Here is a 13,680-nt window from a genome sequence, read left to right on the forward strand (position 1 = left end):
GAGAGGGGGTCGCCGGCTTTTTGGGGATCCCCAAATCTTTTAGGGGGTCACGCGGGTCTTTGGGGAGGTCTCGGGGACCCCACAGCGCGGGGGGAGGGGGCGGCCGGCACCCCACGGACGCTGTGAGGGGACCCCGGGCCCTGCGGCGCTTTTGGGGGTCCCCACACGCGATAGGGGCGGGGGGGACCCTGTGGGCGCATTTTTGGGGGGCTCTGGGCTCTATAAAACCTCGGGGAGGGGGTCCCAGAGCCCTGGTGACCCTTAGAGGGGTGTCTCTACATCTCGAGACCCTTTTGGGAGAGGTTTTAGGCCCTCATAAATACCTGAGGGGAATCCCAAGTCTCCGCGGGGCCTTTTGGGGTGCCCCCGGCCCGTACAGGGTTTTTTTGGGGGGTCGTGCTCCCCTCAGGGCCCTCCGCAGGCCGCGTTTTGGGGGGGTTTTGAGGGTGTTTATAGGGGAGCAGCCGAGGGGTTGGTTTTGAGGGTTTTTTTTTTAGAGAGAATTGTTTTGGGGGTGGTTTTGGGGTCTTTTTTGACGGTTTTTTTGGGGGTTTTGCTGAGGCTGTTCTGGGGGGATTTTGAGGCTGTTTTTTTTTTTTTTTTTTTTTAAGGCTGCTTGTGGGGTGTTCTTGAGGGGTTTTTTGGGGGTTTTTTTTTGGGTTGTTTTTTTTTTTTTTGGAGGGGATTTTCGAGGGTCTGGCGGGCAGCGCGCGGATGTCCCGGGCCGGGGGGGGTCGCGGGGGTCCGTAGGGTCGGGGGTCGCCCCGGGGGCCCGGCGATGGCCTCGGTGCCCGTGTACTGCCTGTGCCGCCTGCCCTACGACGTGACCCGCTTCATGATCGAGTGCGATGGCTGCCAGGACTGGTTCCATGGCAGGTGGGACGGGGAGGGACTGGGGGGGGGACTGGGAGCACTGGGAGGGACTGGGGGGGGGGGAACACTGGGACAGGGCTGGGGGGGTGGACTGGGAGGTATGGGGGGTAGTGGGAGGCATCTGGGAGGGACTGGGAAGGAGTGGGAGGTATCGGGCGGGGGTGCTGAGAGAAGTTTGGGGGGACTGGGATAAGTTTGGGAGGTACTGGGAGGCATCTGGAGGGTGCTGGAAGGGACTGGGGAGAAATGCAGAAATACTGGAAGGGACTTGAGGGGGTACTGGGAAGGTACTGGGTGATACTAGAGGGCATTGGGAGAAGTCTGGGGGGGGCTATGGGATACTGGGAAGGTCTGGGAGGGACTGGGAGGTACAAAGAGTTCTGGAGTGTGATGGGGGTTATTGGGGAGGTGCCTGGTGGTTACTGGGGGTTACTGGGGAGGTGCCTGGTGGTTACTGGGGGTTACTGGGGAGGTGCCTGGTGGTTACTGGGAGGCACTGGGAGTTACTGGGGTGTCCCCACAGCTGCGTGGGGGTGGAGGAGGAGGCGGCGGCGGAGATCGACCTGTACCACTGCCCCCAGTGTGCTGTGCTCAGGGGGCCCTCTGTCAGTGAGTGGGACTGGGAGGGACTGGGAGGGACTGGGATGGGGGGGGGGACTGAGAGTCCTCCATCAGTGAGTGGGGTTGGAAAGGACTGGGATGCACTGGGATGGGGGCGGGGGAGATGCTCCGGGCTCCCTGTGGATCCCTCTGTGTCCCTCTGTCCCTGTGTGTCCCCACCGTGTCCCCCTGTCCCTGTGTGCCCCCACCGTGTCTCTCTGTCCCTGTGTGTCCCCACCGTGTCCCCCTGTCCCGCAGTGAAGCGGCGCCGTGGCCCGGCCAAGGCCCCGGAGCAGGACCCCGGCCGTCCGGCCCGCACCGGCAGCGCCCAGTTCATCCGGGAGCTGCGGGGCCGCACCTTCCCCAGGTGAGGGCAGGGCCAGGGGAGGGTCAGTGCCAGGTGTGGGTCACTGCCAGGTGTGGGTCAGTGCCATGGGAGGGTCAGTGCCGGGTGTGGGTCAGTGCCAGGAGAGGGTCAGTGCCATGAGAGGGTCAGTGCCAGGAGAAGGTCAGTGCCATGAGAGGGTCAGTGCCAGGTGTGGGTCAGTGCCAGGAGAGGGTCAGTGCCAGGGGAGGGTCAGTGCCGGGTGTGGGTCAGTGCCAGGTGTGGGTCAGTGCCATGGGAGGGTCAGTGCTGGGTGTGGGTCAGTGCCAGGTGAGGGTCAGTGCCAGGGGAGGGTCAGTGCCGGGTGTGGGTCAGTGCCAGGTATTGGTCATTCTCAGTGACGGCCAGTCCTTGGGGTTGTTGATCAGTCCTGGGATGTGTTGGTGACTCCCAGTGGCTGTTGGTCACTCCCTGGGGGTGTTGGTCACTCTTGGGGGTCTCACCCCCCTGCATTGTCCCCCCCATTGTGGACCAGGTGCTGCTGTGGCCCAGCAAATTGTCAGGAACTGGGGGTTCCTATAGGAACTGGGGGATCCCTGTAAGCATTGGGGGGTCCCTGTGGGGGTCTGGGGTCACTCCTGGGGGTCTCACTCCCCCCTGCTCTGCCCCCCCAGTGCGGACGAGGTGCTGCTGCGGCCCAGTGGGGCCCAGCTGACCGTGGAGTACCTGGAGGAGAACAGCTTCAGCGTGCCCATCCTGGTGGCACGGCACGAGGGGCTGGGCATGACCCTGCCCCCCTCATCCTTCACCCCCCGCGACGTCCTGCACCACGTCGGTCAGTTTGGGGGCACTTTGGGGGGAGCTTCTGGAAGGGCTGGGGGGTTCCCAGGACTGCACAATAGGGGCAGGGTCCTCCCTATAACTTCACCCCTTGAGGGGTCCTGGGGGGACAGCTGAGTCCAGAGAGTCCCCATCCATGATTTGGGGTGTGTGGGGGTGTCTGGGGGGGTCTGGGGATGTCAGGGGGGACCTCCCTATAACATCACACCCTTGTTGGCTTCTTACACTGTATTGGGGGGTCCTGGGGTGACAGCTAGGCTCCAGAGGGTCCCTATTCAGGGTTTGGGGTGCACAGGAAGGTTTGGGGGGATTTTTGGGGTCCCCCAGCTGGTTTCAGGGTGGTTTAAGGGGGATTTTGGGGGTCCCCCTGGCTGTTTTTGGGGCGCTCAGGCAGTTTTGGGGCCCGCAGGAGCTGACAAGGTGGTGGCCGTGCTGGACGTGGGCCGCCAGGCCGAGCTACGCATGCGCCTCGGGGACTTCGTGGCCTACCTGGGGGGGCCCCGGCGCGAGCGCGTCCTCAGCGTCACCGGCCTGGAGTTCTCGGACACGCGGTGGGTCCCAGTCCTCCCAGTGCTCCCAGTAACCCCCAGTTCCTTCCAGTGCTGCCTGGTCCTTCCCAGTGCTCCCAGTGACTCCTTCTCCCACTTCCTCCAACCCCAGGGACCGCCAAAATCCCAGATCCTCCTCCTTCCCTCCTTCTCCAACCCCAGGGACCCCCAAAATCCCAGATCCTCCTCCTTCTCTTCTTCTCCAACCACAGGGATCCCCAAAATACCAGATCCTCTCCCCCAAGTACCCCCAAAATCCCAAAACCTGCGTCCCAAGTACCCCCAAGATCCCAGATCCTGCCCCCCAAGTACCCCCAAAATCCCAGATCCTGCCCCTCCCCGACATATCCCCCTGCATCCTCTCCCTCCTGGGGTACCCTGTGCCCCATGGGTGGGTTCCCCAGCCCCTGACCCCCGTTTTTGGGGTGCCCCAGGCTGTCGAACCTGGTGCAGACCCCGCGGATCGTGCGGAAGCTCTCGTGGGTGGAGAACCTGTGGCCGGGGGAGTCGGCGCGGGAGCGGCCGAGCGTGCAGAAATTCTGCCTGATGGGGGCCAAGGACAGCTACAGCGACTTCCACATCGACTGCGGGGGCACCTCGGCCTGGTACCACGTGCTCAAGGTACAAGGAGGGGTTTGTAGGAGGTTTGGGGGGAGTTATAAGGGATTTGGGGGCAGTTGTAGGGGGTTTGTGGTGAGCTATAGGGAAATTGGGGCTGGGGGTGTGCGGTTACAGCGACTCCCATGTTGACTGAGGGGGCACCTTGGCTTGATAGCACATGCTCAGGGTAGGAGGGGGGGATCTCCAGGAGTCTCGGGGGATTTAGAGGGTTTTTAGAGGGGATTTGGAGGATTTTTGGGGTAATTGGGCCTGGGGGTGTTGGGCTACACTGACTTCCATGTTGAGTGCTGGGGCACCTTGGCCTGGTATCTTGTGCTCAGGGTATGAGGGGGGCTGTTCCAGGGATTGAGGATTTAGGGGCGTTTAGAGGGTGTTTGGGGGATTTTTGGGGAACGAAACCTGGTGCTCTTACTCGTCCCACATGTCTCCCCTCATCTGTGCCCCAGGGCGAGCAGATCTTTTACCTGGCGCGTCCCTCGGCCGCCAACCTGGCGCTGTTCGAGGCCTGGAGCAGCTCCCGGAACCAGCCCGAGCTCTTCTTCGGGGACCAGGTGGATCGGTGCTTCCGGTGCCACCTGCGCCAGGGCCAGACCCTCTTCATCCCCACAGGTGAGGGGGGAGCTTGGGGACAGCCAGGCACAACCTCGGTGCCACCTGTTCCAGACCCCAAATGCACCTGCAGTGTCACCTGTGTCACCTGTACTGGGGTCAGATCTCTCTAAACACACCCTCAGTGTAACTTGTGCATGAGACACCATCTCCAATGTCACCTGTGCTAGATGCCAAACACACCTACAGTGTCACCTGTGCAAGGGACAGACATCTCCAATGTCACCTGTGCCAGGGTCAAACCCCTAAACACAGCCCCAGTGTCACCTGTGCAAGGGACAGATACTTCCCAGTGCCACCTGTGCCAGGGTCAAACCCTTAAAGACAGCCCCAGTGCCACCTGTTACAAGGCCAGACCCCCCAAAACACAACCCCAGTGTCATCTGTGTCACCAGGTGAGGGTCTGGTGGCCTTGGGGACCCCCAGGGTTTCCTGGTGGGGGTCAGACAAGGGCTCCCAGTGCCTTGTCCCAGTGCTCCCAGTGCTCCCAGTTCCCCGTGTCTGTCCCCAGGCTGGATCCACGCCGTGCTGACCCCCGTGGACTCGCTGGCCTTTGGGGGGCACTTCCTGCACAGCCTCAACATCGGCATGCAGCTCCGGTGGGCTGGGGGGGCTTTTGGGAGGGTTTTGGGGGGTTTTTAAAAGGTTTGGGGGGAGTTTGGGGGGGCAGCCTGGGGCTTTGGGGATTTTGGAAGGGTTCTGGGGGTGGTTTTGGATTTTGAGGGGATTTGGGGAAGTTTGGGGGGGGCCTTGGGGGTGTCTTAGGGGAGAGTTTGAGAGGGTTTGGGGGAAATTGAAGGGGATGAGGGAGAGATTGAAGGGTTTGGGGAGGAGATTTGGGGGGTCTGGGTGAAAGTTTTGGGGTGCAGGGAGAATTTTGGGGGGCCCACAGCCCAGCAGGAGCTTTTGGGTGCCTGTGCCCCCCCCCAAACCCTACCCCAAAGCCCCCCTTGACCCCCCAAAACTCCCCCAGAGCGTACGAGCTGCAGCGCCGCCTCAACACCCCCGACCTGGCCAAGTTCCCCAATTTTGAGACCGTCTGCTGGTACGTGGGGAGGCACCTGCTGGACACCTTCCGAGGTGGGTGCCCCTCCTGGGGGGCTGGGGGGGCTGGGAACCCACCTGGGGGGGTTCAAACCCACCTGGGGGGGAGTTAAAACCTGTCTGGGGGGGTTGGGAACCCACCTGGAGGAGTTAAAACCTTTGTGGGAGGGCTTAAAACCCATCTTTGGGGGCTCTAAACCCATCTGGGGGGGGCTTTAAACCAAACTGGGGGGGTTGAACCCATCTGTGGGGGCTCTAAACCCAACTGGGGGGGCTGGGAAGCCACCGGGGGGGGGTTAAACTTGTCTGAGGGGGGTTTAAACTCATCTCGGGGGGCCTCTAAACCCATTCTGGGGCCTTTAAACACAACTTAGGGGGCTTTGAACCCAACTGGGGAGGTTTAAACCCAACTGGGAAGGCTTGGGGGGCTGCAAACCCACCTGGGGGAGGGCTTGAAACTTATTTGGGGGGGGTTTAAATCTGTCTGAGGGGGGCTCTAAACCCACCTGGGGCAGTTGGGAATCCCCAAACGCTCCCAAGAAGGGTCCGGGGGATCCCATCTCCAAATTTTAGGGTGTTCCTGAGTTTCACATCCTGATTTTGGGGTGTCCCTGTGGTTCCCACGCTGGTTTGGTGGTTCCCATGCCAATGTGGGGTTTTGGGGGTTTTTGGGGTGCAGGGCTGCGGGAGAACCGCCGGCACCCCGCGGCCTATTTGGTGCTGGGAGCCCGAGCCCTGACCGGGGCCTTCCGAGCCTGGACCCGCCGAGAGGTTTGGAGGGGCCCAAAGGGATTTTGGGTGGGGGTCCCGAGGGGTTTTGGGGGGTCTAGAGGGATTCTGGGGGGCTCCAGGGGGATTTGGGGGGTGCATGGGGATTTTGAGAGGGTCGTGAGGGATTTTGGGAGGGTCCATGGGGATTTTGGGGGGCTCCAGAGGGGTTTTGGGGGGGTCCAAAGGGGTTTTGGGAGGGTCCTGAGCGGTTTTGCAGAGCGCTCAAAGCAATTTTGGGGGGGTTCCAAGGGATTTTGGGGGGCTCTGGAGAGGTCCCAGGGGTGGGAGGTTTTGGGGTTCCCCAGGTTTTAACCCTTTCCCCCCCATTTTAACCCTTTTTTAACCCTTTTCCCCCCAGGTCCTGCCTGAGCACGAGCAGGAGATCCCCGAGACCGTCCGGCCGGGGCAGCTGATCAAGGAACTGGGCAGGGAGATCCGGCTGGCAGAGGTGAACTGGGAGCACTGGGAAAGATTGGGGTGAACTGGGAATGACTGGACGGGCACTGGGATGGAATGGGGGGGCTGGGATGGAATGGGGGGGCACTGGGAGTGATTGGGAGCAACTGGGGGGGCTGGGATGGAAGGGGGGTGCACTGGGAGGGATTTGAAGTGCACTGGGGAGGGACTGGAAGCAACTGGGGGAACTGGGGGGCCACTTGGAGGAGTTCTGAGGAGGGTTTGGGGTTACTGGGAGGAACTGGGACATACTGGGAGCTCTGTATTCCCTTCCCACAGGAGCTGTTCCAGCAGAGCACGGGGATGTCGGGGACCCCCTTTGGGCCCCCCTGGGGGGTCCCAGCCTCCAAAAAGGGGGGGCCTCGCAAGCCTCCCCCCAACTCCCGCCCCCTTGATGATGGGGGGACCCTGAACGCCCCCCCAGCCCCCCCTGAGGAGGACGAGGAGGTGAGGGGGCACTGGGAGCAACTGGGGAGGGACTGGGGGGCACTGGGGGAGGGCTGGGTTTGGGAGAGGGGTGGATTTGGGGGGTGGGGGGGGGCTGGATTTGGGGTCTCCTACCCTCAAATCTTGGGGTGCCCCCCCCCAGGTCGACCCCCCCAGCTCCAGCCCGGAGGAGACGGACCCCGACTCCGAGGGGGACCCCCAGATCCTGCTGGCCAACGGGGGGTCTCGGTGAGGGACTGGGGGCACTGGGGGATCCCAGACAGAATTTGGGGGGGTCCCAGGGGGGACTGGGAGAGACTTAGGGGGGACTCAAAGGATTTTGGGGAGGCCTGGGAGGATTCTTGGATGGTTTTGGGGGAAATTGGGGGGTCAGGGAGGGGTTCCAGAGGGTGTTGGGGGGGAATCCAGGATGGATTTTGGGGGTATCAGGGGTGGGTTTTGGTGGGGGGGGGGGTCCTGGATGGATTTTGGGGTCAGGGGCTCCAGGATGGATTTTGGGGGGGTCAGGGGTGGGGTTTGGGGGGTCCCCCTGACGCCCCTCCCCCTCAGGCCCCGCCACAGCCGCCGTGGGGGGCTCTGGGGGTCCCGGCCACCCCCATCCCCCCCGTGCTCCCCCCCCAGCTCCCCTCTGGACCTGGACTCGGAGGAGGAGCTGCAGATCGATGAGACCCCCCCGCGGCGGGGCCCGCGCCGCCTGCCCCGTGGGTACCCCAAAAACACCCCCAAACGAATCCCAAAAACACCCCCAAACCATCCCCACAAACGCCCCCAAACCATCCCCACAAACGCCCCCAAACCACCCCCAAACCATCCCCAAAAACCCCAAAACAGCCCCAAAATCAGCTCCAAACCTGACCCCAAAAACCCCAAACCATCCTAAAACCAGCTCCAAACCCACCCAAACCTGACCCAAATATTGCCACACTGCCTGCCCTGTGGCTACCACCAAAACACCCCAAAAACGTCCCCAAAACCACCCCAAACCTGACACTAAACCCCCAAAATATCCCAAAATCTCACCCCAAACCTGACCTGAAACATCCCCAAAAGGACCCCCACCCCCTCCCCCCCCACCTCAGTTTTGGGGTCTACCCCAATCCCATTTTTGGGGTGAACCCAATCCCCAATTTCATTTTTGGGGTCAGATCCCAATCCCATTTTTGGGGTGACCCCAATCCTGGTTTTGGGGTGACCCCAATTCCGTTTTTGGGGTGTCCCCAGGGCTCCCCCGGAAGCTGCCCCGGGCCAAGCCCTGCTCTGACCCCAACCGGGTGCGGGAGCCGGGGGAGGTCGACTTCGACATCGAGGTGAGTCTGGGGGTGACCCTGGGAGGTGTTGGGGGGGCGTTTGGAGGAGTTAAGGGAACTGAGGGTGTCCTGGGGTGAAGTCTTAGGAGGGTTTTGGGGTGATCCATGGGGGTATTTGGGGGGCTCTGGGGGTTTTTTGGGGGGTTTAAGGAAAGTGGGGGTGGCCAGGAAGGGGTTTTCGGGGATTCTTAGGAGATTTCTGGGGGGACACCCCAAAAATGGGGTTTCTGATCCCCTGCCCCCCAGGAGAATTGCACCCCAGACTGGGGGTGGTTTTTGGGGTGTTTTGGGGTGGTTTTGGGGTGTTTCTAACCTCCTGCCCTCCAGGAGGATTACACCACGGATGAAGAGGATGAGGGGGGCGCGGGGGGCAGCGCCGGGATCCTGGACCTACTCAAGGCCAGCCGGCAAGTGGGGGGCTCCGAGTACCCCCAGCTCAGGTTTGGGGGCGTCTGAGGGGGGGCTGGGATGGGTTTGAGGGGTCTGGGAGAGATCCCTGTGGGATTTTGGGGGGCAGTTGAGGGGCTGGAGTTGGGTTTTGGGGGTGCCTGTGGGGCTGGGGAGGGTTTGAGCAGGAGCTGGGCTGGATTTGGGGGTGCCCAGGGCTGGGGGAGGGATTTGAGGGGGGTTTTGGGGGGTCCCCAGGTGTTTTGGGAAGGCTGGGGTTAGATTTTGGGGTCCCAGGAGATTTGAGGGGGGGGTTGGGCTGATATTGGGGGTCCCCTGATATTGGGGGGGGGGGGCGTGGAGGGGGGGCACTAGGTGCTTTTGAGGGAGCTGGGGTTTAGTTTGTGGGGGTCCCTGGGGTTTATTTGGGGTCACAGGTTTGGTTTTAGGATTTGGGGTCCCTGGGGAGTTTTGGGGGTCATTTCTGTGGCTGGGCTCACTTTTCCCCTCTCCATCTCCTTTTGGGGCTGTCTCTCCTCAATGTGAGGATCCCAAATGTGCCGTGACCCCCCCCAAACCCCAATTTTTCCCCTTTTTTTCCTGCAGTGAGGCCCCCGCCTCCCCCAGCACGCGTGAGGCCATCCAGGGCATGCTCTGCATGGCCAACCTGCCTGCAGGGACCCCCCTGGGACCCCCAAACTGGTGGGGAGGGGGTGGGGGCACTGAAAGGGGGGGTCCAGGGGGGTCTGGGGGAGCCCGCAGAGCCCCCCCTGCCCCCCGGAGCACCGACAGCGAGGCCGAAGGGAGCCTGGACGAGCAGGACAGCCTGGGGGCCTGCTTCAAGGATGCTGAGTACAGTGAGTGTTACTCCAAAAACACCCCAAAAATATCCCAAAAACACCCCAAAAAATATCTCCAAAGTACCCTGCTTCATGGATGCTGAGTACAGTGAGTGTGACCCCAAAAATACCCCAAAAAATACCTTAAAACCACCCCAAAACCATCCTAAAATACCCCCAAAATGCACAAAACATCCCAGAAATACCCCAAAACACCCCAAAATTATGCCAGAACACCCTAAAACCACTCCCAGGCCATGATGGAATCCTCCTGAACACCCCTTTTCCTGTCCCCCACCCCCTCCAGGACCCCCCTGAACCCCATTTTTTCTTCCCCCCCACCAGTTTATCCCTCACTGGAGTCAGATGAGGACGACCCTGCCCTAAAATCGCTCCCCAAAAAGAAGAAGGTGACGGACGACGCCCCCTGGAGCCCCAAAGGTTTGGGGGGGTCCTCGGGGGGGTTTTGGGGGGTCCCTGAGGCAGGGGTGGGTGGTTTGGGGTGAGTTTTGGGAGATTCTTGGGGTGTATGGGGGATTTGAGGGGACCTTGGGTGGGATTTGGAGTCCCTGGGGATTCCCGTCCTTTGGGGCAGAGGCTGATTTGGGGTCTGATTTTTTGTTCTATGTCAGATTTTGGGGTGTCCCCCTTTGTTTATGCTCCAATTTTGGGGTGTCCTCCTTTGCTGTACTCTGGTTTTGGGGTGCCCCCCTTTTTTCCATGCTCTGATTTTGTGGTGTCCCCTGTTCCATATCTGATTTTGGGGTGTCCCCTGTTCCGTGTCTGATTTTGGGGTGTCCCCTGTTCCATGTCTGATTTTGGGGTCTCCCCTTTTGTTCCGTATCTGATTTTGGGGGTCTCCCCTTTTGTTCTGTGTCTCATTTTGGGGTGTCCCCCTTTTTTCCATGCTCTGATTTTAGGGTGTCCCCCTGTTCCATGTCTGATGTTGGGGTGTCCCCTGTTCCATGTCTGATGTTGGGGTGTCCCCTTTTGTTCCATGTCTGATTTTGGGGTGTCTTCTATTCCATGTCTGATTTTGGAGGTCTCCCCTTTTGTTCCATGTCTGATTTTGGGGTCTCCCCTTTTGTTCCATGTCTGATTTTGGGGTCTCCCCTGTTCCATGTCTGATTTTGGGGTCTCCCCTGTTCCGTGTCTGATTTTGGGGTGTCCCCAGCCCGGGTGACGCCGTCGCTGCCCCGGCAGAGCCGCCCGGTGCGGGAGGGGACGCGCGTGGCCTCGGTGGAGACCGGGCTGGCGGCAGCCGCTGCCAAACTGGCCCAGCAGGTGAACTGGGAGCACTGGGAGGAACTGGGAGCACTGGCAGGGGCGCTTTGGGGTTTGTGGGGAGGATTTAGGGAGTCCAGGGGGTGTTTGACGGGAGTTCAGGGGGATTTGGGGGTGCTAAACTGGCCCAGCAGTTGAATTGGGAGCACTGGGAGGAACTCAGGGAGGGGATTTGGGGTTTGTGGGGAGGATTTAGGGGAATTCAGGAAGATTTTGAGGGTGCCAATCTGGCCCAGCAGGTGAACTGGGAGCGCTGGCGGGGGGAACTGGGAGCACTGGGGGTGAACTGCAGGGGAAGAGTTTGGCGGGGGGGGGTGGGATTTAGGGGGTCCAGGGGGGGTTGGAGTGTTAAGATCCTCTCAAACTCCTCTCTAGATCCACAGCACACCCCAAATACCCCATAAATCCCCCTCAACCCCCCCATAAATCCCCCCAAAACTCCCCCATAAATCCTCCTGACCTCCCAAAACCCCCCATAAATTTCCCTCTGACCCCCATAAACCCCCGTTAAGCCTCCCCCGACCATTAAAACCCCCCAAACCCCCCACAAATCCTCCTCTGACCCCCCCAAATCCCCCCCTGCCCCCCCAGGAGCACCGAAAGCTGCAGCGCAGGAAGGGCCCTGCCAAGCGCCGCCCCCCCTCTCCCCCCTCCCCGGAGGAGGAAGAGGAGGAGGAAGAAGAGGAGGAAGAGGAAGATGAAGAAGACGAAGACCCCGAAGCTGAGCCCGAGGGGGAGGCAGAGCCCGAGGCAGAGCTGGGGGGGGGCGAAGCTGAGGCCGAGCCCCCCCCGGAGCCCCCCCCGGAGCCGCCGTACCCCCCCAGCCTGGCCGACCACGAGTACACGGCACGGCCGGGGGGGCCGGGACCCCCGCCCGGGGCTCAGCCCGGCCGAGCCCCCACCCCCATGGCCCCGGGGGTGTTCCTGAGCCAGCGCCGGGGCCCCCCCGGAACGGCCCCCCCCAGCCACGGTGAGCGGTTTGGGGGGGTTTGGGGATAGCTGGGGGGGGTTTGGGGGGGTTTTGGGAGGGTTTGGGGGTAGCTGGAGGGGGTTTGGAGGGGTTTTGGGACAAATGGAGGGGGTTTGGAGGGGTTTTGGGATAACTGGAGGGGATTTGGGGGGGTTTGGGGATAGCTGGGGGGTTTGGGGATAGCTGGGGGGGGTTTTGGGGGGTTTTGGGGGAGGTTTTGGGATAACTGGAGGAGGTTTGAGGGGGTTTTGGGATAAGTGGAGGGGGTTTGGGGGGGTTTGGGATTAGTGGAGGGGGTTTGGGGGGGTTTGCGGATAGCTGGGGGGGTTTTGGGGGGTTTTGGGGTGCGTTGGGGGTAAGTGGAGGGGATTTGGGGGGATTTGGGAATAACGGGGGGGTTTGGGGGGGTTTTGGGGGAGGTTTTGGGATAACTGGAGGAGGTTTGAGGGGGTTTTGGGATAAGTGGAGGGAGTTTTGGGGGGTTTTGGGGATAGCTGGGGGGGTTTTGGGGGGTTTTGGGGTGTGTTGGGGGTAAGTGGAGGGGATTTGGGGGGGTTTTGGGATAACTGGAGGGGGTTTGGGGGGGTTTGAGGAGGGGGTTTTGAGACATCTGTGAGATTTTGAGGAAGGTCTGAGCAGATTGGGGGATTTTGGAGGGGGGTTGGGGACATCTCAGGGGTTTTGAGGAAGGTCTGAGGGGATTTTGGGGGTGTTCAGGGTAAGTTGAGGGTTTTGAGGAGGGGTTTGGCTTGGTTTGTGGGGTTTTGGGAAGGGTTGGAGGGGTTTCTATGGGTCTGGGGGTTTTTAGGGTGTTCTGGGCTGACTTTGGGGGGGGTCTCGGTGCTTTGGGGAGGATCTGAGGGGATTTGGGGGGGTTCAGGGGGCGCTGAGGGGTTTTGAGAGGGTTTTGGGGTAGTCTCAGCGGGTTCTGGAGGGTTCTGGGGTGGTTTTTGGGGGGTTCTGGGGTGGGTTCAGGGGGTCTCAGTGTTCTGGGGTGGATTCAGGGGGTCTCGGGGTGCTCTGTCCCCCCAGTCCCGGTGACATTCCCGACTCCACCTGCAGGGAAGCGCCCCCGGAAGGGTTTGGCCACAGCCAAGCAGCGCCTGGGCCGGATCCTCAAAATCCACCGCAACGGGAAACTGCTGCTCTGAGGGCGGGGCCAGCCACGCCCTGCCAGGCTCCGCCCACTGCAGGCTTAACAATGAACTATGGGCGGGGCTGCTGCGGAAAAGGGGCGGTGCTTGATGCAACCGCACCTATCAGAACAACGTTGTGCTCGCTATAAGGGCGTGGCTCGGTTTAGGCTCCGCCCCTTCAGGTGTGGCCCCACCTGACCCCTCTGAGGCAACGTTCACAATGTGGATTCTGATGAGACCACGCCCCATCACAGCCCAAGCCACGCCCATTGGTAATGTAGGGTAAAACACGGGTGTGGTGATGATAATCCACGCCCACATAGATACAGACCACGCCCACAAAAGGGTGGGGCTGCATCCTGGCTCTGCCCACCATGGTTCCCACCTTCCCATTGGCTGTGGATGGGTTGGGGGCGGGGCTTTCGCATTTCCCACCTCCAGGAGCTCAGGCTATTGGACAAGCCCCGCCCCACAGCTCTGGGATGGGCGGAGCCATCTTTGATTGGTCCCACATTTTTTTTGCCCCTCCCCTAAGTGTCTTCAGGTTGATTGACGGGTCGGGGCTGCTTCCCATTGGTTGCCCCTGTTTTGTAGGCGTCTCCGGAGGCCGCGGCCCCGCCCCC

The 13,680-nt window shown here is 61.4% G+C and overlaps 2 protein-coding genes across 3 annotated transcripts in view; both read left to right on the forward strand.

Annotated features, from left to right (window-relative positions):
* The first annotated feature begins 483 nt into the window (after window positions 1-483).
* On the forward strand, window positions 484-13,669 carry PHF8 (PHD finger protein 8). Of its 2 annotated transcripts, none has more exons than XM_084224083.1 (21): window positions 484-876; window positions 1,397-1,482; window positions 1,732-1,840; window positions 2,473-2,633; window positions 3,048-3,189; window positions 3,621-3,807; window positions 4,254-4,416; window positions 4,928-5,015; window positions 5,390-5,496; window positions 6,140-6,231; window positions 6,590-6,679; window positions 6,967-7,134; window positions 7,277-7,362; window positions 7,684-7,835; window positions 8,356-8,441; window positions 8,769-8,881; window positions 9,435-9,685; window positions 10,013-10,108; window positions 10,842-10,951; window positions 11,543-11,921; window positions 12,984-13,669. In XM_084224083.1, exons 1-21 carry the CDS (start codon window positions 779-781, stop codon window positions 13,070-13,072), a joined length of 2,853 nt encoding a protein of 950 aa, XP_084080209.1. In that variant the 5' UTR covers window positions 484-778; the 3' UTR covers window positions 13,073-13,669. The 2 variants fall into 2 exon arrangements, with proteins under 2 accessions (XP_084080209.1, XP_084080210.1); XM_084224084.1 differs by having other exon boundaries at window positions 7,756-7,835.
* Window positions 13,278-13,680, forward strand: part of HUWE1 (HECT, UBA and WWE domain containing E3 ubiquitin protein ligase 1) — a gene marked incomplete at its 5' end in the record, with an annotated part of 54,217 nt that continues 53,814 nt past the window's right edge. The window contains one exon of the mRNA XM_084224042.1: window positions 13,278-13,329. Within this exon, the coding sequence (XP_084080168.1) occupies window positions 13,278-13,329 (52 nt within the window). The remainder of the gene's footprint in view (window positions 13,330-13,680) is intronic.

This window comes from Fringilla coelebs, assembly GCF_963513975.1.
Source record: "Fringilla coelebs genome assembly, chromosome: 33".
Classification (NCBI taxonomy): domain Eukaryota; kingdom Metazoa; phylum Chordata; class Aves; order Passeriformes; family Fringillidae; genus Fringilla; species Fringilla coelebs.